General features: G+C 44.5%; 1 protein-coding gene across 1 annotated transcript; it reads right to left on the bottom strand.

The window, feature by feature from the left end:
- Positions 1–24,919: 24,919 nt before the first annotated feature.
- GSX2 (GS homeobox 2) lies at positions 24,920–26,558 on the bottom strand. The gene is made up of 2 exons (XM_048304632.1): positions 25,984–26,558; positions 24,920–25,810 (listed from the first exon to the last, which is right to left on the bottom strand). The coding sequence occupies exons 1-2, from the start codon at positions 26,432–26,434 to the stop codon at positions 25,470–25,472; spliced, it is 792 nt and encodes a 263-aa protein (XP_048160589.1). The 5' UTR covers positions 26,435–26,558; the 3' UTR covers positions 24,920–25,469.
- Between the last annotated feature and the right edge of the window lie 744 nt (positions 26,559–27,302).

Here is a 27,302-nt window from a genome sequence, read left to right as displayed (position 1 = left end):
TGTCTTTCACTATTCTATTTTCTGTTCACAGGCAGCAGGCATCCTAGTTGCTTTGCATGCATACTGCCAAAAATATGCAGAAATGCTCTCTCTCTGGATTCTGAGCTGGCAGATATTACCAAGCCAGTCCTTCACTCCCTGCAGATCAGCTGGGCTGATGCTCTCTGAGTTTGAAGTGCATCGTGCTAGCAACATCCGACACTCTTCAAAGAGGTTGTGCACTGCATCTGGTGGAGTCACTGGATTTGCTGCTATCATGTAGACGAAGGATGCCGACGAAGAGGCTTCTGCAGCCACCAGACAGCTATTAAAATTTAGAGGTCCTGATCCTGAGGGCAATAGGGTCAATAAAAGTCTTACATTTGTTGGGATGCCCATGCCTGCTTTAGACTGGTGAACCACCACCCTTCTGCTTCCCCCTCCTCTCATCAAGTGGTGCCCTCTCTGGTGTAAGGTAATTTTTAAAAAAATCATGAAAAATGCGCTGTAGCATACTAAATATTTTACTAAATACTTTCTGAAGTTGCTGAGGGATTTAAGTAGTGAGCAACATTACTCAGAGGTAGTATAGTAGCTTTTCATCTTGAAATACAATTAATTAGATAAAACAGAATATTTTGGCAAGCATTGCTCTTTCCCAAACATTAAAAAAATATTCTTGTAATAACTACATAGGAATTAATCAGGGACTCCATAAGCATTTGGTCAAAACCCATACCTCTGAATATCATATATAAAAAGACTTTCTGCTTGGCCATACTACCTGAAGCCTGAGTTAAGATCAGGGTTTCTAAAACTCACTATAAGGTTAAAAAACTTCCACAAGCTATACCAATACGTACATCTCCTCATGTCAGGGGTTCTTTTTCAGCATCACTATGAAAGAAACTCAGAGCATTGAATGTAGCTCGTCAGGACAGGATAGATATCCTGTCATCAAGTAGGATATCTTCCATCCCAAATCCCTCTGCAGCAAACAGTGCAAAATTGCTGCTCCCAATGGGCTTCTGGCAGCTGTTAACATAAATTAAAAACCTACAATAAGCCAAAACAGATCACTGCTTTTTTGCTGGAAATTTTTAACAGACTCTTGTGGAAGTTTTTTTTCTTTTTCTCTAAGAAATCTCTTCCTTTTAGACAAAATTAAGATGATCCAAATTGTAGCCTAGAAGAAAAAAACTGTTTAAAACACTACCAGGTTCCCATCTTCCACATTTCTTTGAGTTTTATTTTTCCTTTCTTTTTTTCTCGAAGTGTATAGAAAAAGAATAAAAAGAGAGAGAGAGAGAAGAATGGGAAACATCCCTGTGGCATGGTGACTCTCCCCAGCTTGAGAGCTGACACTGAGCATTGGGGTTATCTCAACTCCATATTCCAGCTGAGCTTGTTTACTCCTTTGTGCAGTGATGAAGATGTGCTGGCTCACTTTCAAGCTATTGCAACAGTCACATCCTGAGACTCTTCCTCCATCTGTCTGTCTTCAGACTGCAGCACATTCTCATTTATTGGACCAGGGACAGAGAAAAACTGGGTCAAGAGAAAGACAGGTCGGTGCTTGCTCCTTTGTGGCAAAACCAGCACCAAGGCTTTAAGCTGTGCCTGTGGCACAGGCAGAGCAGATGCTTTCTGCAGTTCTGGACAGAGTCAGCAGATAGATACCTGAGAGGGAAGGAGACTGTGATGGATTTGGTCAACCTGGGGATGCAAGACTTCTCTAAACAGTTTTGAGAACAGAGAGTGGTGAAAAACAGGAACAGGATCAAAGAAATGTACACAGTTCCTTTCCAGCCTCTTCTGCCTCCAGTATCATCTGGTTGATGTGGCTCGCTATGGCTTGAATAGGCAGGGTGATTGCAATCCTAAATGTTCCTACAGTATGTGAAAAGACAGGAAATTTTGAAAAAATAAATAGTGTTTTGAAAATATTGATAAGTGTTTGGTATGCTGTCTCAGGAAAATGAGATATGCAGCACTTTCAGTAATGCAGATAATATACATACAAGAAAAAGTTAGGAGAATATGACTGCATATAACAATTAGGCTATTTTTTACTTTATTTGACAACTGTTTTGAAGAGAAAATAGCATTTTAGAAAGATTTTTCATTTCCTATACTCATATTAAAAGGATTTTGAGGTGCAAAGGTCACCCATTTTTCTAAAGGGTGTGGTGACATAGATCAAAAAGTTATATCACAGCATTAAATTTGCTTCATTACAAACTTTGATCACTATCGGGTTGTTATGATTCTTATTGGAGAAAACCTTTGAAAAAATCAAGTCGCACTAGCACAGTTTTGAAATGCTATCTCAAGCATTTCTTTTGAAATTCCTTTGAAATATTCTTGTCACATTATTTGTTCTTACAAGTTTGTTTTCCTGATCTTTGAGTTTTATATTTTCACAAGGAACCTTTTATTTAAAAAAATTTTGACTAGCTCCCTCATAAGAGAAAAAGATACACAAAGTTTGCTGAGTATATTGTATATTACTTGCCTTTTTTGATATTTACTTTATATGCAGACATGGGCATAATTTCGAGTTGTAGCATTACCTTACATTTTGATTTCAAGAATGCTGTTTTATTTATAAGACCTGACAGATTCTCATAAACCAGCAAAGTTGTGCAATTCTTCTCCCGTGTTTTCATCTCTTAGCACAGATCAGTAATTTTCAGAAAATAAGGATATTGCACCACTTCTGGAACAATGTAGATAATTTCATAAGTTGTCTCCTCCAGAGAAAGATTACAAAAATCTATTATTTGATATTCTGACTAATACAGAAACTGCCAAAACCAGCTTCATTACTGTCTAGAGTAAAGAACTGAAAAAATAAAAGGAAATCAGAATATGAAAAATCCAGGATTTATGGGCAAGACTGTAAGAACAGCTGTACTGAGCAAGACCAGAGGCCCATGGTCAACAGCGAGTAACACAGAAATAGAAGCAAATGCAGAAGGAGACATTTAATATTTTATGTTTAATAATTCCCAATGTCCAATAATTTTTCCAGTTGCACTTTTTACCCCAGGAGATTCTTATTCCCTGCACATCCAACATCAAGGAGCTCCTTGGAAAGAAGTGTCATTAGAGTCTCAGGAGAGATGAGTACTACACAACAATACAGAAATTGGCAGGGTTGGAAAGACTCAAAGTCAAAATGTGAAACTAGATTTTTGAGATGCTAATAAAGAAAACATAAATTACAGCTGGCAAATATTAGGGAGAAAATTAATAGGAAGGGTCATCATAAATTTCATAAAGAGAAGCACGAAAACATTTAAAACAACCAGTAAGGTGTTCTTTACCTGCATTGGAAGGAAGAGCTTAAGGAAAGAACGTGGGGTTTGCTGGGTCACTAAGGATAAAAGGCAAAACTTTAAAAAGACACGCTTGCTAAGAAGCTAGGTGATTCCCTTTCATTTATACTTATCATCAGAAATACGGAAAGGTGTCTGCACTGAAGTTGGTCGCTTCCTTTAAGAACCATTAGGCCATCTTGTAGACGAAAAAGTCAGAAACAGAATTTACAGTGCAGTAAATCTCCAGTTCCAGATGTTGTATATATGTAAAGGCTGGGATGAAGCTCAAGGCTGGATTTGCTGAGCAGCCAGTAACAACATACAGTGTCCATGGTGGCTCTTCCAGGAGACCAAAGGACTGCAAAGGCCACAACTGCTCTCCAAGAGCCTTTCTAGAGCAGTACAGCAAGGAAGAGTCTGCCAATATAGTCTGTTGTCATCAAGCTGGGAAGCATCACTGGTAGGCAAAAGGACCAGGACAGTGGGCACAAAAGAAGTTGAGGACAGAAGCAAGAGAAGTGAGACAAATTCTGGCATGAGAAAGTGCAAGGTCATCTACCAATGGTATATGAACAGTTTTTGCTGTGGATATTAGAAAGACTTGTAGACTGGCGGGATAATTTTTATCTCCTACACACATAATGGTCGAAATAAAATTTTTTTTTTTAAAAAAAAGCAATCAGGTAACAGGATATATCAAGATAGAAAGTAACATCAGAGAGATGGAAGAACAAATGCCATTCTATGAGGCACTGGGTTTACCTTGTTCAGCTGTATTCAAGAACACCCATGAAAAGGAAATCCTAGGTACAGGAGAAGAGCTACACAGAAAGTGGGAGGACACCCAGAGAGCTTGGCTACCTCAGTCTGTCAAACTGAAAACTGAAGAAGTACAAATGTCTTGAAAATGTATCAACAGAGTAAATACCACAAGAGAGAAAACTCATTTAAAAAAAAAAAAGAATAAATGTGCTAAAAGATATTGGTAAATAAAACATCAATAATGAAGTAAATATTGATGATGCATATGTTTAGGATGATAAATAAAATGCTTCCATTCTGTCCCCTAAAATGGTGTGCTGGTCACCAGGAGTACTGCAGCAGTCTGAGAGGTGAAAGGTCTCTCATGTCCCTAGTCTCAGAGAACCAGACTCTATCTTCCTGAAGAGCATTTGTTTTGCCAGAAGGAAGGGACAGCAAAGGTAAGTGGCCATCAAAACTGTTGTATCCCATTCTCAACTTGGGGAACCAAGCTGTGAAGCAATGGCTCCTCTTATGGGGAGGAGGCATCTCCCTCACCAATAATCTCTGCTGTTTATACACCAATTCACCTCTTGCTGATGGCTGCAGTAAATACAGTCTGATTTTGTGGAGCTTTAAGATACATGGAAGAGGCTCATGCTAAGAGTTAGTGCTGAATTACAACACTCCACAAACCACTGCAGCGCAGAGAGGTATATATCTCTTTATTATGATTTTTAAAGGTCCTAAATAAAAGGAAACCATTAATTGCACTGATAGTTCATTAATTGGCTCTTTAGAAGTTCTGTATTTGCTCAAGATTTCCTGGATTACTGGTCAGGTCATCAGAAAGATTATACCTTTCTGAAGCTTGCAGTAATTAGCTGCTAACTAGGGTTACTCCTCAGTATTGAATTAAAATGCTGGGACAAGAGGCAAGGAAAAGACCAGGAATGGAACCAAAGCTGCAACCTGCTAACTTCACTGGTACATGGCACTCTCCTCTGAGAGCAGCTCAGCACATTGTTAGTGCATCAGCTTGTGAAGGCTCCTTCTCAGCACACAGCCCTTCAGAAGCTGGCTGGAGGCGACGGCATTTCACTAAATACCTCGGCCATGCGCTGAACTGTCTTGTTAGACCACCATGAGTAAAGGAACACTATTAAATCAGGCATAGCTGGAAGTCATGTTTGAAGAGTGGTCTGGACCTCTTGTTATTTATATCTGTAAAACAATTAGCCCTTGCACTCTTCTTTCAACACTTTATTCTATCTTCTTTTTGAAACGATAAAGGGAATGAAGTTTGTGGATATTTCTCTAGGTAACTCTGAACACAGTTGCCATCAGTGTGGTCTCAGGGATTTCCCTCTCCTTTTCAGCACTCACATCTAAGTTTCTTCAAATAATTGTATATATGGGCTGGTGCTGTGCCAGCCTCTTCTCATTTGCATACACTTGTTGCCTCTTTGTTGCTGACAGACACAAAATGAAGATTTTCCCCAAGGTGGGGAGAAATATTTCATTCTGTTTGCTCAGGCTCACATGGCAAATGCCACCCTTGCTTTGTGAGTTTCCTTGTCATTTCTCTATCTCCCCTTCTTCTCTTCTGCTTCCAGAAAAAAAAATATTTTGTCTTGAAATAAACTTTCTGCATTCCACTTGCTATTTTTGTGAATGGTGTAAGGCAAATGCCTGCTTTCCATTACTCTAGCAATCAGCCAAATTTTTTTTCTCAAAGCTTTGGGAACACTTACCTGAGCAGGGATGCTGGTACACCTCTGTGGGTGTGATTCACCCTTCACCTCTGGGAACATCACCTGCAACTCAGGGAACACAGATCTCTAATTTGAAGCTGAAGGACAATACTTCTGTTTCTATGCTCACAGCTCATTGAGTTTTAGAAATAATTTGTGTCAACTGCATCCTAAGTCTGTGCCACACCTCCATTAACATACCTGCAAATCTATTAGAAAAATACACTGTTTGACTGCATTGAATGAAAATGCTGCATGCTTCCTGCAAAAAGTGACAAATTCCACCATTAATCAGTGAAAAAGGAGGTCTCTGTATCAGCATACATGGAGGCAGAAGGGGATTAGAGTCCTTTCAATAATTAAAAAAGTATAATTTGAGGCTTCACTCAAAGCCTGAATCACAACCCATTAAACCTGCTGGAGTAAGTCCAGAGGCTGCAGTAGGCTTTGGATCAGTTCCAGACTCCAAAAAATAAGTAGGTGAAATTTAATATCCTGAGATATACGTGATTCCACATTAGACGACCTAATAATTTCATTTTGGGCTTCAATTCCATGCATCTTGTCAAGTCTGAGGCCTTTCTAACCTCTCAAAAACAGCTGTAGCATGAATGGTCTGAAGAAAACACAAAGTAGATGTCTACACTACACAGCAGGACATTCTACAGAGACCCCAGAGCCACTGCTGGCTGCACATTGTCCCCTCAGCTGCATGGCACCATGCCCAGGCTAATAAGACCTGCTGGGCAACATAGTTTGTTAACATCATAGCAGCTTGGCTTTTGGAGCTTCCTCTGCTCCTCACACCCATCCCCACATGGAAACTCCACCACTCTACCCACTCAACTGCTCATAGGATTGCTCCCTGCTATGCTTCTCCTAAAATGGCTCAGGTTAGCCAGAATCACCTCGTTAAGCCAATTAAGTTAACTTGGTCCATCTCTATTGTCTATAAAAGAAAGGAATGGCTTTATCACAGGTGCTCCATGAGCAGATGCAAGTGGTGTGGAGCGCCTGGGAGCGTAAGGATAATCAGCTGTGTCAGAACATCGGTCACCCAGCTGCCACCAAGGAGTTTACCCCAGAAATGTTGCCTTGGTCTGTCATCTAAAAGTGTCTGTGTCTTTTTCTCTCTTAAAAACAGTACACCAAGTCCTAAACATCTTATCCCAGGCAATGCTTGCAGCCTTTTACACTGGTATAACTGTTTTGCTCTTGAGCAAAGCTGTAGCTCATCTTGCAGTTAGGAATTTGGGATTCAGCTTCATATTGATAAAAAGGCACCAAATGCAAGTATAGCAATTACAAATAAAACTGGAAAAAATCCTTTACTGACTTCTTTTGTCACATTTCAGTTGTTACAGGACAGAAAGCAAGTGTAAAAGGAGAATGGTATTGCTCCATCTGCTATGGGTTTCTAAGCAGAAAAAATTCTCTGCCGTCTTAAATACACAAACACCAATATGGTAGGATAGTATTTTCCCCAACTTTGGTTTTGTCAAGTCTTATTCCCTCTTTACACTGTTGATTATGTTTCTATGGGAGAAGAAGGTCTATGATTGCAGGTTGCTCACCAGTGTTGCACTTTCTAAATACTAAAAAGGCTGCAGTGGCAATTTTGCTGAAAGGAAATACAGTAAGCAACATTTTCCCACCATGCTTTAAAGTTGCTTTTGAAGTGGATTGAATCAGCACTGTTTTTCAAATTCCAGGAAGAGGCTATAACTCTTATGAACTTTAGAGGAATGGAAAAAACAGTTGGTCATTTTAATGCAAAAAGTAATATTACTCTAATGTATCATTTGAAACCGCCACACAGCTCATTATAACTATTTTTAAAGTCAAACTGTAAGGGAGTTAACCTCATAAATATGAAAATGGTCTAAGTCCTCTGGAAATGACAATACTTTCTTGATAGGCCAGATTTTGCACCACCGAAATGAAGAAAGATTTTTGCTTTCTTGGGAAAAGATGAGAAACATTTATGTTGTCCAAGTTAAGCCCACTGTTTTAAATGACAGCAAATCCAACTGAAAACACTGAGTGCTGCATTACAGGCATTTTCTCTCATCAGTCAAAATATTTTCCTGAGCCGTTTAACAAAATGTTCATCAGCTCAGCATAAAGAAATCCCACTCTTGCCTACATGGCCCAAATCAGGAGGAATCCCATTGAACTAACACCATTGCTGCATCCCTGATATATGAAAGGAGAATCAGGTAAGAGAATAAAGCAGGTGTATGTTACCTGCCATTTTATATGAACTACTCCAGGAAAAAACCTGAGAGACTTCTCAAACTAAGCACTTGTTAAAATTATTATTCAGCTGTATTATGGGGAGTCAAAAAAGAAATCTTTATACATATGTGTTTGCATTTTAAAATATAGATTATTTTCCATTAAAAAGGCTTCATTCTTTCTTGCACATTACAAGAAAGTTTCTTTCAACAGGCCAGATCCAATTACTGGTGTACAGCATGAGTTTCCCAAATTCATGGTACTGCAGAAGTGCTTCATGAATTAGCAGTGTTTAGGAAAAGGAAGCAAAGCATACCAAGAAATCCGCTCTGTGTGGACAATATACAAGCAGCGTAAATCTGGGGCCAAATACAGAAACTTATAAAGATGACCTGAAACTGAGGTCAACATCAAAATGAAGAAGCAACGTCATCAATAAAAGTGTATGTAATATTGTATCTTGTATGTATCCTCTCCATCTGTAACTAATCTATATCATGTGCAGAGGTGCTTCTAACTAAAACTTCACAGAAGTTAATGTATTAGATAAATCTGGTACTACCCTCTCTTTTTTTTCTTATAAAGTTGTCAAAATAGCGCAGTAGATACCAATCAGGCCTCGTAGGCTTTTGCCCAATCTTTGCCTCTTTGCCAAGACTGCATGAGCAGCGTTCCCTCAATAGCTCTTGACTTTATGATGGTGAGAGCAGAAAATCCCAGTCCCTATTGTTTCCTGACGTACTTGCCATACAGCAACCAAGTGTGAGCTGCTCTGATGAGTTCACTTTGAAGCACACCCCACGCTCTGACAGTCATGGTACAGGTTGGATGGGGATGGAGGAACAGGGAGAAGCAATGACCTCACTTATTCTACATTTTTTGGCCAGTGGGTTTACTTTCTTGCCTACTAAATGACTAATGTCTAGTCACTACACCAGACTGACTATGCATCTGCCCATAACTGCTTTCCTAAGTCAAATTATTCTGGGTTTCCTCTGTTAGAGCACCTGATCCAAAACAAAACCCCTCTGAGATGTTACTACTCTCTCTAAGGAGTAACCTTCCCCAGGAAGATCCATAAAAAGTTCACAGAAGCAAAGATGAATATAAGGAATATAGAGAGGGCAGGACTGGAGAACAGACCTCCCACCCACATAAAAAAATTCTACACCTGAAAAATTCTCCCAGGTCTTTCTACATCACTACCCTGTGCCCAAATAAAATGGGAAAAAATGTAGGAAAATCTCATAGTAATTTCTGAGCTGGCATGGAATACATCCAAAATTACTTTTCTCCCAAACATTAGGGGTTAACATTTAGTAGTAAGAAAGCAAGCGGGAGCATCAGACAAACTTGTGAGCAGAAGACACCCACTGCTGCAGCCTTCAGAGCTGTAGCATAATGAGCAGCAGAATTTGCCCAAGAGAGTGTAAAGCCAGTTTGAATGAGGTTTTTATGCCACCAGACAGACCAGGAGAGGAAGACACTGGCTGATGGGGCTTTATATATGAGATCTGAAAATGAAAAACCATCTAGCCTTCTTTTACAGTCATATCCACCAAGAAGGAACTCAGAGTAGCCAGCACTAGCCTTCTGTGTGCAGGTACTCAAGCTGAGTTTGTCGCCTCTGCATTCATGGAAAGAGAGAGGTGTCTCCAGAGAGTGATTCAGGGAAGCACTTAATCACATACTTAACCTTTGAAGTGGGCTCAAACAATATTGAATTCTCTAATTAAAAGGGAACATTGCCAGTGTATAGCCATAGTGATGAGAAATGCAATGGACACGAAATACTAAGAGCATCAATCTCCTGTTACCTCTAGTTAGAAACTACTCTCAAGATTTCTCTTTAGAGCACATGCCTTTAGCTGACCTATTGCAGAGTAGAAGGAGGACCAGGTCAGTAAAGAAATCATCAAATAAGATGGACTAGGTTCCCAAGGGGAAATCCCAGTGCATTTACACTGGTGAGTGGGATTAACAATAGCACTGTCAACTCATCTTGTAAATCCACTACAGTACCTCTAGAATGGTTCACTTGAAATACTATAAACAAGACATCTTTTGTGTTCAAAGCGACAGAAATGTTTGCTTACAGTGAAATGTGTGTCTCTCTCTCTAAAGCTCTTCTAGTATTTCAAGCTGAAATCCTCTATGCAGTATAATGACTGTTTTCCAAAGAATTTGAACACGCCGCTGAGTATTTTAGGCACATTAAAAGTAAAAATATTCCCTTGACAATGCTGTATACTCAATTTTATCAACAAAAAAAAAAAAAAAGAAAGTATGTATGTAAATGCTGAGGCATACTTATAACATTTTATAATCATTACTTAGAGCAGAGGGTGGGTGGCTGTCTTGTTTTTGACAGTTCTCACATTTTTGCAGTCTGAGGAAATGTGAAATAACAGGCAGCTCTGACACCCTGTAAAATATATAGCATTGCCAATTCTTGTACTTGGATTTTTTCTTCCTGCCAGTGAGAGTTCATTTTGTCTCACTTCAGGCATCCCATCTAAGAGCTTTTTTAAGCAGGCTGGAATACAGTCCCTGAAGGAAAATAAGTATGCTAAAATGGACAAAACCTGTGCTTTTTACATGTTATTTATTTTTCCTTGGGTTGTTGTGCTTAAGCTAAAGTTGTTTTCAAATATGTGCTTAAATTGTTACCATTCAGTATTAACAGAAAATAACCTGTGTTCACATTTCTGCTTGAAAGAAAAAACCATAACAAATGGCATTTCCACCGAAGGTGTCTTAGTGTGTGTAAATTTTTTTTTTGCATTTGTATTTTCTGGACTTTTTTGAATGAATGGGCACTTGCTATAGTGCCTCACCATCTTCAGAGCAAAGGCTGCAAGTTTTCATGATGAATACCAGAAATACATGTATCTCTCAAAATTTGCAGTAAAGCTTTAGTAGTATACCTGGATCTCAAAGCCAAGGGTCTGTTGCCCACAAAATGACAGTAAAATCTAGTGTGCACAGTTATTCAGTATAAAAATTCTCTCCCTGAGCATTTAATAAAGCGCATTCTTTGTTGTTGTTGTTGTTGTTTGAAAATGTAGGTGTTTGAGGAGTAATGTATGACAATGCATAGAAGCATATAATAGGAATAGCTGTCTTGTGTGACATTACAGTCTAGGGTTTGTATGCCCAAAGTTCTCAAAGTTCTTATGTCAGTCAATATTAGCTTAGAAACTCACCCTGCAGTCAATGAAATCAAGGAGTGCTTTGTCACTGGTTTCAGAGGAACATGCTCTAGAAGAGTAGGCATTCCTCAAAGTGAAACACTTCCCTCTTCCAAACCTTTTGGGTGACCTATAGGGAGACGTAGAACACTGGAATGGCAATCTGTTGAGTGCAAAAGGGCAGATGGCTCAAGGGTATAAACAAATGTATCAGCATTCAGCAGCAGTCCTTCATACTGGGCTGATCTTGAGTAGTGAGTAACAGAGACAATAGCATTTGCAAAACTTGGCCTTTGGTCTCATCTCTGATCATCTGTACTCAGTGGTGCAGTATTTTCATCCTCCTCACTCAACATAAGAACAAGAAGTGTCAGTAATTGTTCTCTAAGAAACAGCTGGGGGAAGCTCCAGCAAACAACACTTTATGCAAGAAACTGAGAAACTTAAATAAGTAAATAAAATCAGCTACAGCACTATAAAAACAGTGACAGCTTTCCCTACAATTTTAGCAGAGAACTATTTTGAATCAAGGTGCAGTTTATTCTGCATAGCAAATGCAGCAAAGTAGTTTGGTTCCTTGAGGGTTAATATTGGTCTAATGAAGCCTTAGAAGAATAGAAAAAGAAAGCTGATAGAAATTCTCCTGCATTGCTGTTATTTCTGGGTTGCCCACAGCATTGGTGATGATGCCATTGCTGCATAAATGCATTAGCTCATTTTCCTGTGGACGTCTGAAAGCAATACCAGCACCAGTCTCTTCAGGTTTGCATTTGAGTATAAACCTTCAGAGACAATACATTTCATTTAGACAACACGTTAGCACCTCCTCTTTCATAACCTGCATATCTGGAAAATTATTTTGCCTTCATGTTGCTGAGAAGCACAAATGCATTGTGATCCATTCAAATAAACAATTGCACTTATTTCAGCACATAGCACTTCCAGTCTTCTCCTGTGCTTCAAAACCTATTCCTTTGACTCAGAATACTGATAATAAATTTAACATGAGATCAGTGGCTATACATACATGGTGAGTAACTTCCATATACTACAATAGCAGAAGGGCAGTAGGGCCCTAAAAAAGGAGCATTTTTAGATTAAGTACCAGAAAGTATTGAAAAATGCAAAATAGGAAAAATAGGAAATTCCTCTGGTATGGATAATTAAAACAGAAGCATACAAACATTTTTTGTGTTAGATGGAAGACCTAAATAGAAGACCTAGAAGTGAAGCCATCACCCATCCCATCTCCTTATCTTTTATCTTTACATATCTTTTTCTAAAAAATGTAATCTACGTTATAAACTTAGCCTAGGTATATTTCCCCCCATAAGCATCTCTTAAAATTGTCATTTATTTGCTAAAAGATGTATAATGCTGTCATTTTCTGAGTGTTCTGATAATATGCCAAGTGTGTATGTAGAGATACATAGAGAGATACGTAGATATCTATAGTAGTCACAAAATCTTGTAATCCATTTTTAACAAATTCTGTTAACAAATTCAGTGGTCTACAAAAGATTTGCCATGAGAGTTAGAGAGTCACCTAACTGGAGAGACTTGGCTTTCACCTTGGCCCACACTTACTCTCAGTCCTGCTGTAGCCCTACTCCAACTCTGGCTTTAAGATTTAGCAGCTCTCTAACAGTCAACAGCTCTCTAACAGTCCCCAGAGGTTTTTCCATAGGGATCTGTTGGACCCTTGCTGTAATTCACTCCTGAATTCCCTTTTTTACTTTTCTTCTAGCTGTTTACAAGCCCGCCAAGCTCTGCCTACAAACCAGCAAAGCCTTCTCAGTGCTTTCCCAGGAGGGTGGGAAATGGCCAACAGCATGAAGCGGCCCAGGCAAATATCACCATCCTGCTTCACTTTCTAAAATAATTACAGCAAAACTTTCATGCTGCTTTCTGCTCCAGCTAGCTAGTGTATGTGAGCAAACTCCCATTTACGTATACATCCTGCTTTGCTTGTGCAAACTCATGTTTGCATGGACACTTCAAGGTTTGTTTGTAACTCCAGTTGTGTTTGCACATATCTGAGCCAGGCACAGGGTTTGAAATGTTTGTCCCTTGACCTTTTTTTGCTGAGAAAACAGTTCATCTTAGCAAAAACATCCCATTTTTTGAGTGCTCTAAGTGGATGGAATAGGCTTATACAGAAAGCATTGCTTTAGTCACCGTAAAATCACTTTCATGAAGCTGTAGAACAGTTAAAATATATTTATTGATCAGCATTAATGTACTTACAATGGAAATTTCTGTTCTCCAAAGATGAAGATGTATTTGCTAATTCTCTGCTGCAGGGCTACAAGTGTGCAGTCATTCTAGCAGAGAAACCAGCAAATTACACAAAATAGAGAGCCAAAGGGTGTTAGGACCACACAAGTGTACCTTGTTAGGACTGGAAAGGGTTACCTTTGTGCCATTCCCTTTCTCATTTACAATCATTGCCCCTAGAATGGATTCATGTTGTGCCATTTTCTCTTCTAGCTACAATAACAATGAAGTTTTCAAATCCCCATCCCCTCTTTGATTTGATGGTCATTCCTGTTCTCTCTTTTATACAGTCGGGCAGCCTGAACAGTAAAATCACCAATGAATCAAAATACTCCTTTTCTTAGGGAAAACTTTTGTTCTCCAGTTGGTTTTTTTTTTTTTTTCAACTTTCACATTTTGCTTTCACCATACCTTCCAAAGAGAGCCCAGGGGGGAGCCACCACCCAGCTCCCCCGAACTGACCCCAAACTTCCATCTTTTCTTCTGCTGCAATGATTCCCACTCTCCATTAGGTGGCATTAATTCAAATTCTGTCTTGGACCAAATTGGTCCAATGACTGTTTCCCATTAAAGTCCCTCCCTCGGAGTTGGCTGGACCATGTCTTCTTTCACTCCTTGTTTCAGACCTGGATGTTGCCAATCTGTAGAGCTGTTAATTCTGTAGGCTCCCCAGCGTCCCCTGCCAAGAACATGCCTTTGCAAATGTATACCATTTTGATTAGTAAATAATCTTTTCAAACACAAAATTTCCTAAGTGTTTCTATAGTTGCTTTCAGTGTGCAGAAAGAACAGTTCATGCACATGTTTAATAGTACATATGCGTATAAAACCAACAAAAGAACAATAAACCGTTTCCTGACATTATTCCACTTGTTTCCAAAGAGTAAAGATCTTAAAAAGTGAAAGAGAAGCATTTCCTTATCTCATTCCTAAACGACCCCCAGAAAGAAAAAGGGAATAACACAAATCCAGCAAAACCAGTTTTTTCTGTGTTGGTAATTCTGTGAAAGACAGCATTATGTAGTAGACAGGCTGGGATATAATACACCCTGCTTTCCTATGAAAATTTAAAAAAAAAAAAGTATTGCTGCAAAATGTGACCTAGAAGATTCACAAGTTCCCTCAAGATAAGCTGAAACCTGAATAAGATGAAACGGAAAAGCCAAGGGGAAGATACAGAGGGGGACATGCTGGCTGAGAACTGCAGCTTGCTGCAGAGGCTGGGGAAGTTGAAGCTGGCCATTCTAGATTAGGGCAAGACAGAAATAGTTTTCAAGCATCTGTATTTCCTGTTTGCCTTTTTACACAAAAAATAGTCTTTAATTTCAAATGTCAAATTTCTTCAAATGCCCTGGAGTTTCCCTTGGTGGGAAGGGCATTGGGGAGAACACTAAAATAGGGAAAAAAATAGTGATTCTTTTCCATTTCTCTTTAGAGTATGGGAAGAATTAAACACAAGACTAACAAGGGGAAAACACCAGTTATGAAAACAACAACAGATCAGTGTTGCTCTAAATATGCACTATGTTTACTCTCTCCTCTTCCTGTAATTTTATGCAAGTCTTTTCCTTTTAAGTCAAAACCCCCTACCTCTTATAGGCAAAGGACCACCAAAGTACGTCAGCTTTATGGCTTCAGGCTGATATTCCTGTATCTCAAGCACAGCAAAAGTCTTCCTCAGGAGTAAATTCTTTCAAAGTCTGCATTTACACTGAAGGGGTTTTTTAAACCATCTCAACTTTGACCTAGCAGCTATGGGAGTGCAGGTTCTACCAGCAGCTGATACTGCAAATCTCATATTCTAAAGAGATTAAGTTTATGACAGCGATCTGTCTGAACCTTCCCCTGTCTGTCTCTCAAGCTTGTCCCACCCACTCAGCTCCCCTGCAATTTTGGGATCTATTAGCCAATGCCAATTAGAAAAGTGTAGAAGTCATACAAATGTACTGATGCTCTCTCCTCCCATGTAGGTGCAGGGCTATAAACAGGATGACCTGATCACATCCTTTGATTTTTTGTATTTCTCAAGAAATGGAATGAAGGCAAGGGCAGAAGTTTCCATAGGAAAGAAAAAAGAGCAAAACATGGGACAGTCCAGAGAACTGTGAATGACCAGAGGCAAAGGCCATCCTTTTCAGCAACAACGCTGTCTGTCCTCTTTCATGAGACTCCAGCATAAACAGAGCTGACACATCACTCTGGCAGCCTGCACTTCTCAGGATTTACTTTCATTTACTTGTACATGATTTCCCTCAATGCAAAAAGTAGCATCACCCCCTTTGCTTGTCTGATGGGCACGATGCCGATACCCTCAGGATGGTGAGCTCCAGTACTGCTGCTCCAATCTCATCAGCATCAAGTGGCTCAGGTCAGCACTGTGGCAGAAGACATGTCCTGCCACCCCATGGAGACACCTCCTGACACAGGGCAAAATAACTGCTGGCCCTATTACCTATGCTGATAGTACAGACAATGAAGAAACCCTCCAAGTATGAAGGTGATGATCTCTTGATCCTGAATATTTCCAAAAGTATCAAGTCCCAAATCAAGGAGTCTGAGGGATTCAGTGCCTGTTTTGGAAAAGATCTTTTGCTGGGGTTTTCCTTCTTCTCAAGCTCATCTATAATGGCAGCTAACCTGCAAGGTCTGAATTGCATCCCTAAATCAAATTTCTAGCTTAAACTCATTCTGATAGTTAGTTCTAAAGATAAAAAGGTCTGCTCATTTTATCACAAACTGCGAGACTGTCTCAAGAAGAAATCCATTGCTGAGGCAGACTAGTGGGGAGTAAGATGCATTTGGAACTCAATGAATTTTACCTTTGCCTAAGAAAGAAAAAATAAAAAAGCTTGAGAGCTACTTTCTGTGCATGCAGCCATTACTCATATTTAATAGCAATTAGAAAAGAGAAAAAATTTGACAACTTTACTGCAATTTGACAACTTTTGCTAAAAATCCAGTGCATTGAACTGCCACAACCTATTAAACTCTACATTGCCTAAACCCACTCAGTCCTGCACTAATTATATAAGAAAAATCAGACCTTGAAAAACATTTTAGCAAGAGAAAATAGACAATAACAAAACACCCAAAAACTCTTGTGATCTTTTCTTAATGGCAGCAGCATTTCAATAATGATTTTAAACTGATAATATGAAATTGGCAGGTTGTGCTTAAAAACAATAACAAAAACAAACAACAAAAACCCCTCCTTATGGCTTTCCATTTGACTGTCAAAAAATGTGATTTCAAAACAAAACTATGGAAGTGGATAAAAATTATGACAGCAAAATTAAAACTGATCTTAATGGCATCAAGTAGCAATTTTTTGTTACTCTTCTAGCTCCCCTCAGGGTTATTACGGATTTTAGACAAGCAAGATTGACTCACCTACACTGTTCTCCTGTATTCAGTTGAGTCAAGCACATGTCTAAAGACATAGCAGTGTCTTTATGATTACTAGTTCAACCCAAGTCAGCATAGGATCCCTGTCTATCCACTCCAGAAGATGTGTCAAAAGCCAGGACTGGTCTTTCAAAGGAACTGAAACAAAAAGGAGTGTCTCTCTCCGCAGTACCTAAACTGGGGGTGTCTACTTGCTTTTCTGTAGCAACCCTGAGGATTTGAGGCCATGGCTACTCTGAAAACTGTTCTAGAAGAATGCAATAAGGGTGGTAGGTTAGCTGAAATCTAAACATACTGGAGAAAAAATAGAATACCAAGTTTTGTTCAAATGCATTTTACATGTCTTATGCTCCTTGACTTAATCCTATTTGCATCTCCTGCATGTGTGGTTGACCACATTCTGGCTTAAACTTCATGCCATTTTGAGAAGACTGCAAGCACTCATAGCATAAAAACAGATTGAATTTTCCCTGTCATGTTATACTTCTACAGAAGGAAAGGGAATGATCTGTGCACACATGTATGCGTTGGTGGTCAGGGTTGAAGACCGTGATTCCAAGCACAGCTGTCTGTGCAGTAGCACATAGGTCTGAGCTAAAACTCCTCTGCTATTATAGGAGTCAGATTATTTAGAGTAAGATGACTACAACATGTATGATATTTCTCAGACACTTTGGATTTTGAGGTTTGAAATTGTGTTTTATATACCAACTACAGCTATGCATATATTACGTCCTGCTGGCTCAGGAAGGTAGAACTGGAAAGCAAATGAATAAATGAATTGTCTGGGTCAGTCTAAATGTTAGGTCTCCAGTATTTTGTCTGGATGGCCTTCAGTCCACCCCGGGGTTTCATGCCACTCAGCCTGTGAAAGCCTCTTGGCAGTTCACAGTTGACCCCTGTTGAGTGACAATTAAGAAAGAGAGAGAGAATTCTTGCAGGAAACCGACAGCTTTGCTAGTATATTAATCGACAGTTTCACAGCCCTGTCCTGCAGCCTGGCAGGCAGCTTTCCTTGCTCCTCTTTGCAAGGGGATGCTCCTGCCGCTGTGAGTGAGACCCGGCCCGCCGGGGCCTCCGTAGGCCGGGACTTGTACGCCCCGGGCGGCGCCCACCCCGCCCCTCCTCCTCCTACCACCCCTGCCACCAAATTACATATATAGATAACGGGAATGACGCATAAAACACCAAACAAACATACCCAACACCCAACTCAGACCCGCGGTTGTTGGTACTTTTCACCGCCCCTTCGCATAATGAATATATTCGCGTTTCCTCCCACTCTCCCAATGGGCTACCAGCTGCAGAAGTCCTGAATAGCGAGCTTAATTGGGCTTTGTCATGCAGAATACCTCCATTTTCTATAGCAGGTTACAAAGAGGCCCTTGGCAGACGTGGCGGGCTCCTGTGGCGACGGCGGGTCCTGCCTGGCTGCGCCAGACACCTCCGCACACCGCGCAGGTAGCGCAGCCGCCACCACCCCCCGGCGTAGGGCCACCTCCAGCCCACCGCCCCCAGCACAGGGTCACCTCCAGCCCACCGCTGTCCGAAGCTGCCCGGTGCAGGATCACAGCTCCTTTTCCGCTGCTCCCCGGGCTGCTCCTAAACGCCCCCGGGACGCTCCGATCTGGCCGGATCCCTTTCCCTTTGCTAACACGGCAGGAACGTCGGACAGAGTTTATTTCCGACACGACCTTTTATTAAACCTCGGACCTTATGACCAAGTGTTCCCGTTTCACTGTAAATTGGTGTGGTAAGGATTAATTGGCAAACCCCGGGCTCAAAAGAGATTTGCCATTATGGGCTAATCATACATTCTCAATTTGATATAAATGGTGTAGAGCACGGAGTGTCAATATTCACCGTGAATTACATCTAATTATCATTTGGAATCCAAGCTACTACTTCTGCCCATTGACTGGCATTGTTTTCTTCGGACTTAACTTTCCCCCCCACCCCCTCTTGTTTCTTGTTTTGACAGTTTAAATCCAGGTCTATATGACATAGAAAGCTAATAAAATTCTCATTTCATTGTTAATCTGATTTCATCGCAGTATAGGTTTTACCCCCACACCTGCGTAGCAGGGTGCAATTCCATTAATAATAATGATAAAAAACCCCTAAATCAACATATTCATTACATGTCTTTTCCCTGATGATATATTGTGAGCAGTGAGAGTTGAAAAAGAGCCATTTATTCTCACCGTGAATGAGTCTGCCTGGAACTGAAGACTTCACCTGCCTCCTCAGTCAATTAGGAATGTATCGAAAATTCTACCAGAAAACGAGTTAAATTAACCGTTAGCTAATTTCCTTGTGTCCCTCCTACATAATCCCCCCTTTTCAGTTTGCCCCAGAAATTACCACATGTTGCAAGGTTCAAATAGTGCCTAATGAAACAGTGACTAAATGGTTCTCTCAAACCCACAGTGAAGCCCTTTTGCTGTGCCTTCAAAGCCTGGGGGGCTGCAGCGATCGGGGGTCCCCATCTTAAAAAAAGATTTTACATCTATATATATGAAATAATTAACGATTTTGGCAGCAAAATCTCCCCCAGCAGGGCTGCCACGTCCTTCCCTTCCCACCGCGGACACTCCGGGGCTGCGGCAGCCCGGCTGCCCCCCCGGACAGAGGAAAGGTATCGTCCCACCAGAACGCGGCGGGAAGGGCCGGGGACCTGAGGGGGCACGACCATGGAGAGACTGCGCGTACACGCGGGACCGTGCCTCGGCGCGGGTGGGAACACGCGTGGTCTGCCTGGGGGATTCCATACAACTTTATTTCCAACACCCTGTGTCGGTGCTTCCTCCGAGCGTGTAGCAACTGGTTTGGAAAGACCGCCCCTGTATTGCCGGGCTCTGCCGGGAGACAGCGTTTCTCGCTGGCGGCGTCGAGGTCTCCCTTTCGCCTTCTTTACATTCACACGCAGGCGGAGCGTTTCCCCCTATTTTATAGAGCGATTTCACGAAAATTGTAAACCTCGATTTTACCGAGGTTCCTTAATTTAAGGACGGGAAGAAAAAAGCAGCTCCGGATCAGTAATCTTCTACGTAAAACCCTCCCGAAGAGAAGCTTTGCCCCACAGTCACGAGCTCTCATTCCTGTCTAAAGCGGCTTCACTGAAGTGTCATCTACTAAAACTCGGTGAATTCCGCAAAGAGAGTAGAGTCACTTATTTGAAACGGTAAGGCTAATACAAAGTCATCAAAGCACTATGGTTCTTGTCTTTAAGTGACAACCCTCTTTATTGAACTGTTTGAAATACGCCTCCTGCTTTTCAATGTCTCTCTATCCATCTTTGTCTGCTCTTCAGAAAAGCAGACAATATAAAGCAAAGCCTGGCGAGCTCCCCACGCTCTGGCTTGGGCAGTGCCAACGTTAGCCTTGAAATTGTCACTCCTTCATTAATCTGAAGCTAGTTATTTTTCCAGAGCACACAGCACACGCTTCCGATCTCTTTGGGTTCGCTTCCAAGAGCTTAAATCCCCCCGGACACGCCGGCTGGGGTCGGGGCAGGGGGGAGGCGCGGAGGGGCCGAGGCCGGCGCATCGCCCTGAGCGGGGCCGGCTGGGAGGCGCGCAGGGGGGCGGAGAGGGATGCGGAGCAGATCCTGCGTGAAATCGGCCCTTTCACGGCGAGGCTGAGCGCGCTGCAGCGCGGACACACGCCCCGAGGTTTTCCGAGTGGCATAGTGGGTTCGGGCTGTTTGTTATTCCGCTGTCATGCGGGACTCCCCGGCAGCTGCCCGGCGCACGGCTTTCCGTCACCGGCGGGGGCCCGGCGGAGCGAGGGCGCCTTCTCAGGGCCGGGGTCCCACCCAGGAACCCCGGGCCCGGGCTGCCAACCTTCCCCGGGGTTTCTCGGCCAGACCGAGACCCCGTTCAGCCGACGGAGGTGCGCGGAGGCTGCGGGGTGCGCTTCCGGCACCCGTACTTAGCATGCTTTTCGAGCAGCCGCCAAAACTTGCACAACAGCAGTAGTGGAAGGAAAAAAAAATTAAAAAGTTTTTTGGCCGGGTTTCTTTCCCGAAGGACTGCATGCGGACATCTTTAGGCTTCGGATCCAGAATGGGAGTGCTCACCGCCCTGGCCGCGTCCTCCGAGCTGGTGTCAGAACGCTCACTGGGGTCCCGGAGCGGTGGTAATAGGACTCGCCCCTTCCTGGCCGTCTTATCCCCATGGTCACCACGGAAACTCCCAATGGGCCTGATCCTTTCTGGCAGTGGCCTCGTCCTGCGGCTGAGCCGTCGACTGCACCGTGCAAGACGGAAAAAGAGCCCCGCGCAGCAGCTGAGCCGCCGAGCAGCGCTGCCGCCGATTCGGCTGTTCTTGCCTGCAAGGGCAGCACCAGGCACTGGGGAGCCGCACCCGAGGCCGTGTCCCGTGGGGGTTAGGCGAGCGGGAGGGGCGGGAGTAGGAAACTAGGACAAACTAGAGGTGAATGCAGCCGGATTAGACAGCCTGTCCTCTCTCTGCCCCAGCTCCAAACCGGAGGTACTGAGGAAGGAAAGTTTCCTGCAGTCCCCTGGCCTGGATCCCTGCACTGTGAGCCCTCCTCTCCGTGAGTACTTGTGGCCTGACTGATGAGGCCCAGCCTGCCCCATCCACCCCACGGAGGATGTGCAGCCGGCCAGAACACTGAGCTCTTCGGTCTGGGAATCTCTGGAATGTACCTGCCACCGTGTCCCAACTGTACCACGGGTGGAAGCAAGGAGCTGACCCAAGGGCCTCCACTTCCCCATGTCCAGGGTAGAAGTGTGAGATGCTGGCAATGGACATTGTGGCAAGAGTTCAGACAGCAGGGAAAGGTTTCAGCAGCACCTGTGGGGACTTCAGGGCATGGCTCAAAAGAGCAGCTGAGGGAGTGTGGTGTCTTCGGCACTGCGGAGTTCCAGCAGCCCATGGCCAATGCTGCCCGTGGGCTAACATATCTGATCAGGGCATGGAAGCAGGTTCAACTCCACAACCAGAGAAGTCAGTGCCACGAGTCTGGTATCAGCCATGCAGACCAAGGTCAGGGAAACTCCTCCAGATGGATGTTTTCGTCTTCTGATTTTTTTTCTAATTGAAAAGAGTAAATAAATATCTCGATGAGAAAACTTTTCTGGAGAGATGCTAACCCCACAGGATACAGAAGGTCAGTAACAGGGTCACTCACACAAACATGTCTTGCATCTCTTGTGCAAACCCTCAGGCTTTAGGTGTGTGACCTTCCCCTTGTGGATCCTTGCTTGTGGGGGGTCCAGCGCAGCAGCTGCTGGGGGGCCTAAGTAAGCCAGAGGGGCATTAGGGGCTGTCCCATACCTGAAATCCACCCAGGACACAGGCAACTCCTCTGCCACCAAGTTATGCCAGGATGAGCTCCATCAGGAGCTGAACACTGCCTGTCTTAGGCACTGGATGAGTGAGGGGGAAAAAATTGCACTTCACATTGTGTGGGAGGAAAAAGAAAGGATAGAAAGAAGAAGGGGGGGGGGAGGGGGGGAATGGGAGGGGGAGGAAAAACCCAAGGCATTTTAATGTAAATTTGCCTAAATTTCAAAATGTTGAACATGGAAATGTTGAACATGGAATGCTGGACATGGAAACCCTACAACACATTTCCTGCATATTAGGGTGCGTTCAACTTGCAGTGGTGCTCCTGTCACACCAACTTTGACTGCCCAGTGCCAGGTTCAGGTTGAGCTGGTTGTATCAGTTTTTTGAGATATGTTGGGTCAAACCATTGCATCATTCCTCTTTTCCAAAGTTTTTTGCATGAAACATTTACTTTGAAATAAAATGAAATATTGTCTTAACTGTCTCAATGACAGTTTGTATGTGATGATGATGATGATGATGATGATAAGCCACAATTACCTCTCAACCTTGAAAGATACATGCAAGCATTGATTACTATAAGAAAGATCAACTAACTTCATTATCCTATTTTTAAGAAATTACTAAATACTGCAGTGAAGAGAAACCTTACTCTTTATCTTCTAGAAACAGAGGGAAATACCAATTTATTCACTGAGGTGCATGTTTCCACAGAGTTACACTGAGAACAGATACACTCTATCAAGTGTATCTTTGAAGTTTCAAAATATCATTGAGTTTTTCAGTCTTCGATTTCAGAGACTGATGCTTTTTCTCACCCGGAAAAGCTTTGCTTTCCCCAGGCTGCTGCAGGCCTGTTGACTCCCTCCTGTTACAGTATGGGATGACACTGCTGAGAGGATGGGCAGTACTATCTGTGGAACTAACGCCTGCTCCCAGAGCTTCAAGGATGGAAAAGGCCCACTGTGATTATAGAAGCAAGTTAGACACAGGTGAACTGAAACTGAGAATCAACAGTTTCCAGATTCCACCTCAGCAGATTTTAGAGGAACAGCAGACAACCTCCTCAGCCACACCCTCCATGAGGTCCCCCTGGGAAGGAGTCACAAGGACCTCAAGCCTTTGGCTCTTTTGTCTCCCCAGCCTGGCAAATGAGAGGATTGCCACTTGGGTGAACAACATCCCCAGACACTCAGCTGGCATGTGGACTTCTGGCCTCTGTAGTCAGCTCAGGCAGTGAAATGGTAGTGATATGGATCAGTGAGATTTTGTATTTGTTTTCCAAGTCCAGGCTAGAAACGTCGGTCCTGCCTTTCCCTTCCTGTTAGATGTGGGTGTGCTGACTCTGACTCTGTCCCAAGCCCTGAGGCTGGTCCAGGCTGTGGGGCACTGCCCACACCAGGCTCTCTCCATCCCACCGCAGCCCTGCCCCTGCACCTGGCCTCTCCTCCAAGACAGGCAAGCAGTGCAAGTGTCACTGCCCTGGGGCTGCCTCTCTCTTCAGCATCCTGGGTGCTTGCAGGCAAATCAAATTGGAGACGTACTTCTGAGCCGAAACTCCGAAGTTAGGGATCAAACACAAGAAATAGAGGGATTGTTGAGGGAATTATTTACGGAAAATGTTTTGGTACAGTTTTGGAGGTTGAAGTCAAAAGTGTATATTGGATTAGTGGAAGGAAAAGGTGAGAGAAATAACATAATGTGCAAAAGGCACTTCTGATTTGCTTACGTTGCTTGGTATATATATTGTGTCTGCCAGTACTGCAGGAACTAGGAAAAAAATTATAAAGGGGCTCCTTTGGGACTGACTAGCTCCAGGTCCATCCCACTCTGCACCAGCCCCTGTAACTCTCCTGCAAGGAGCTGAGGATGGGCTGCCTAAGGCAGAGGCCGGATGGGAGCCGTGGCCGGGAGCTGCCCAACGCAGATTGCAGAGCACTTCAACCGTGTCTCAGCCTAACGGGCTTGCACTCAGATATTCTCCCTAAGCCTGGTCAAGGCGCCTAATGGAATCAACACCGAAAAGAGCAAACGCTGCTCCGGCGCCTGAGGGGGGGAAAAAAATCCCTGATCTCTGCTTAACATCAACCCGTATAATAACTTAAGCGGAGTTTCAGCCTAGTTAAGGGTCGACGTGTGCAGCCAGGCCCCTCGGCGAGGGAAGAGCCGGGGCTACCAGGCCGGCGGGGCGGGGGGCTGTGTGCGGGATCTCGGCGCACAGAACTTCGCCCCAGCCCCGTGCCGTGATCGGCGGCCCTGGGCCAGCGGCAGCCGCGTGTCCCCAGCGCGGTGCCGCCGGGCCAGCAGACGGGAGAAAGCTGTCAGTCGCCGGGAGGGCGTGCGCTGGCTCCGGCTGGGAAGGAACACAGGGCTGCTGGACTCCAGAAGACCGGCCGTATTTGCATTCCGGCCGGAGCGGAGTCCCCCCCTTCTCCGCCCCCCCAGCCGTCCCGAGTCACAGGGGAACAGAAAACATGTTTGTGTTAGTAGCCGATGGCTTTTATTTTTACTCTTTACGGAGATCTGACACATACACAGCGATGCTTTCACCGTACGACAGACAAGGACTGCAAAGAAAAGCACCTTGCCCAGCCAGGCCATCTTCTCTGCTGCGACTGGGCTGGCACTTGGTCGGAGGAAGGGGGAGTTGGGGGGGGGGGGGGGGGGGGATGGTAAGAAGAAAAAAATTTAAATTCTCGTCTGATCTCATTTATTTAAATAAATATAAATATAATTTTTATATAAAACTATTCACAGAAAAACAGCCGTCCCAGACCCAAACGGCCAATCTTTATGTCTTTTCTTATTTTTGTTAAGAAGTCCGTCCAGAAGGTTGTCTACAGGTTTTAGTTTGCTTTTCAGGTTTTTTATGTCTCGCCTTTCGGTTTGAAAGGCGTTTAGTTTTTTTCCTTTAAATTGCCTGTGGGCATACAGAGGAAGGCACCCTGGACCATGCTAGCCCTGTCCCATGTTACATTTTAGCAAGAGCAGGTGCCCTCTCTTGGGGTTACATAATAACGTTTTAGTTGAACTCCCACGCCTAAAACACATTCCGAAAATATATTTATATATATCTCTTTCTATTACTGCGAATGGATGACAATTAGCCTCCTCGGCGGGGAGGGCCAGCCCGCTGCAGGGTAGCCGGCCGCCGTCCGTGGGCAGTGGTGCCAGGTAAGCGGCCGTGCCGCCACCTCGCTCCGGGCTGGGACCCGGCGGCGGGAGCAGAGCTCCGAGCCGGGCTCATAACGGGGAGATCTCTTTATCCTCGGTAGCCGATGAGGGGGATAGAGACTCTTCATCCTCCGACCGGGGGTAATGCCCCTGGCTGGTGCTGCACTTGCAGCCCCCGTGAGAGTTTCGCTGGGTGCCTTTGCCTTCTTTCTTGTGCTTCACTCTCCTGTTTTGGAACCAAATTTTCACTTGCTTCTCGGACAGGTTCAGGTACGTGGCTATCTCGATCCTCCGTAGCCGGGACAGGTACATGTTGGAGGAGAATTCCCTCTCCAGCTCCAAGAGCTGGGTACTGGTAAAAGCAGTCCTCATCCGTTTCCCATTTTGAATTTGGCTGGATTCGGACCCTCCTGGACGGGAGAGAAATGCGAACTTCAGCGGGACAGGGAAGAGGGGGGGAGGGAGGGAAAAGGGAGAGAGAGAAGACATTCCCCAGCAGCTTTCCGACCCGGGGCAGCCGCTCTCCCTTGGGGGCATCCCTTCTCCCACTGCCCCCCTTCCCCGGCGGCCGCAGGGCTCCTACCCATGCCGAGGCAGTGAAACCTCCGGGGGTCGCTGACGCTGTAGGTGGTGGCGGCGCAGGCAGGTGGGTGATGCGCAGGGTGTCCCAGGGCGGCGGCGGGCACCGAGGCGGCGGGCGGCGGGTGCTGCGGCGGGTGGTGAGCGTGGCCGGTCCGCGAGCAGCACTGGGCCTCGCCTGCGGCGGTGGGGAACTGGCTCTTGAGCAAAGGGATGGCTCCGCCGGCGCCGCTGGCGCGGGAAGAGTGCAGGTGCGAGGTGACACAGAGCGGGCAGACGCAGAAGGCGCCGCTCTTTCGGGACGGGCAGCCCGGGCCCGACACCGACATGACGAGGGGAGAAGGCATGCTGAGAGGGATGAAGAAGTCCTGGCCGTGATGATGCTCAGGAAGGGACGGAGCCGGCCTCGAGGAGTCTTTGATGATTAAGGAGTCGACATAGAAGGAGCGTGACATTGCGGAGGGCTGTGAGGCCGGGGGCGGCTCTCCCAAAGTCGGGCTTTTCCTTCTTGGCCAAGTTGCCACTGAAGTCCTGGCGAGTCGAGAAGGTGCTTATGTTTGAGAGCTGAACAAAAGGGTCCCTGGAGAGGGCTGGTCTTAAAGTCCCCCCGCCTGGATCCCCTGCGCCGGGGTTTTATATCAACTATTTAAACACGTGATGGCTGAAAGCCTCGCAGATCTAAATCTCCCCGGCTTCTCAGGCCGGCAGGAGAGGCTGCCGGGGGGGGGGGGGGGGGGGCCAAAGTGGGGTAGGGGAGGGGGGCAAAGTGTGCGTGCTTGCTCGTTGCCCGATGACCTCACTCCTTTGCCTCCGCCTCAAATAAATTATAGGAGCAGAGAAAGCGAGGAGGGGGCGGCTGCTCCGCGGCCCCGTCACACGTCTCGCTCGCAGGCATGTCCCTCTGTCAACACAGCCGGGATGCTGGGGATAAAATTAATCGGAAAGAGTTTCTACCCGGGGGTTTTCCCCGAGGAGAACGGTCCTTTCCCTCGCCGGAAGGGAAAGAGAGGTGAGAGCAGGTGATGAGCTGAAACAAGCTGTTCGACACCGCCCCCGTCACCCCCAGTAAAATAGCATCCAAACGGCCGTGGATCCCACGGGGGCCTGGGGCCAACACCTTTCCCCAGTCCTGTACTCAGGATTCCTTCAGGAGGCCCTTTCTGCATCAGAGGAGCCAGAAACACAGATGCAGTCATAGAGATAAAGTTAGGGATGGCGCGCGTTTGTGTGTCTGCGCATACATATGCATGTAGGGTGGGTTGGGTGGCTTTTTTTTTCTCCTCGCCCTTTTCACCTCGAGTGAATCTTGCCAAATTGGCAATT

The sequence above is a fragment of the Corvus hawaiiensis genome, chromosome 5 (assembly GCF_020740725.1).
Source record: "Corvus hawaiiensis isolate bCorHaw1 chromosome 5, bCorHaw1.pri.cur, whole genome shotgun sequence".
Lineage (NCBI taxonomy): Eukaryota > Metazoa > Chordata > Aves > Passeriformes > Corvidae > Corvus > Corvus hawaiiensis.
Note: the sequence above shows the minus strand (reverse complement) of the source record. Positions and strands in the feature narration are given on the sequence as shown.

Bases quoted from the DNA above. Each gene is read 5' to 3' on its own strand.
- GSX2 (XM_048304632.1), bottom strand. From the start codon at position 26,434: ATGTCACGCTCCTTCTATGTCGACTCCTTAATCATCAAAGACTCCTCG. The intron at 25,811-25,983 runs GTAGGAGCCCTG...TCTCCCGTCCAG, and splicing joins GTTTCACTGCCTCGGCATGG to GAGGGTCCGAATCCAGCCAA.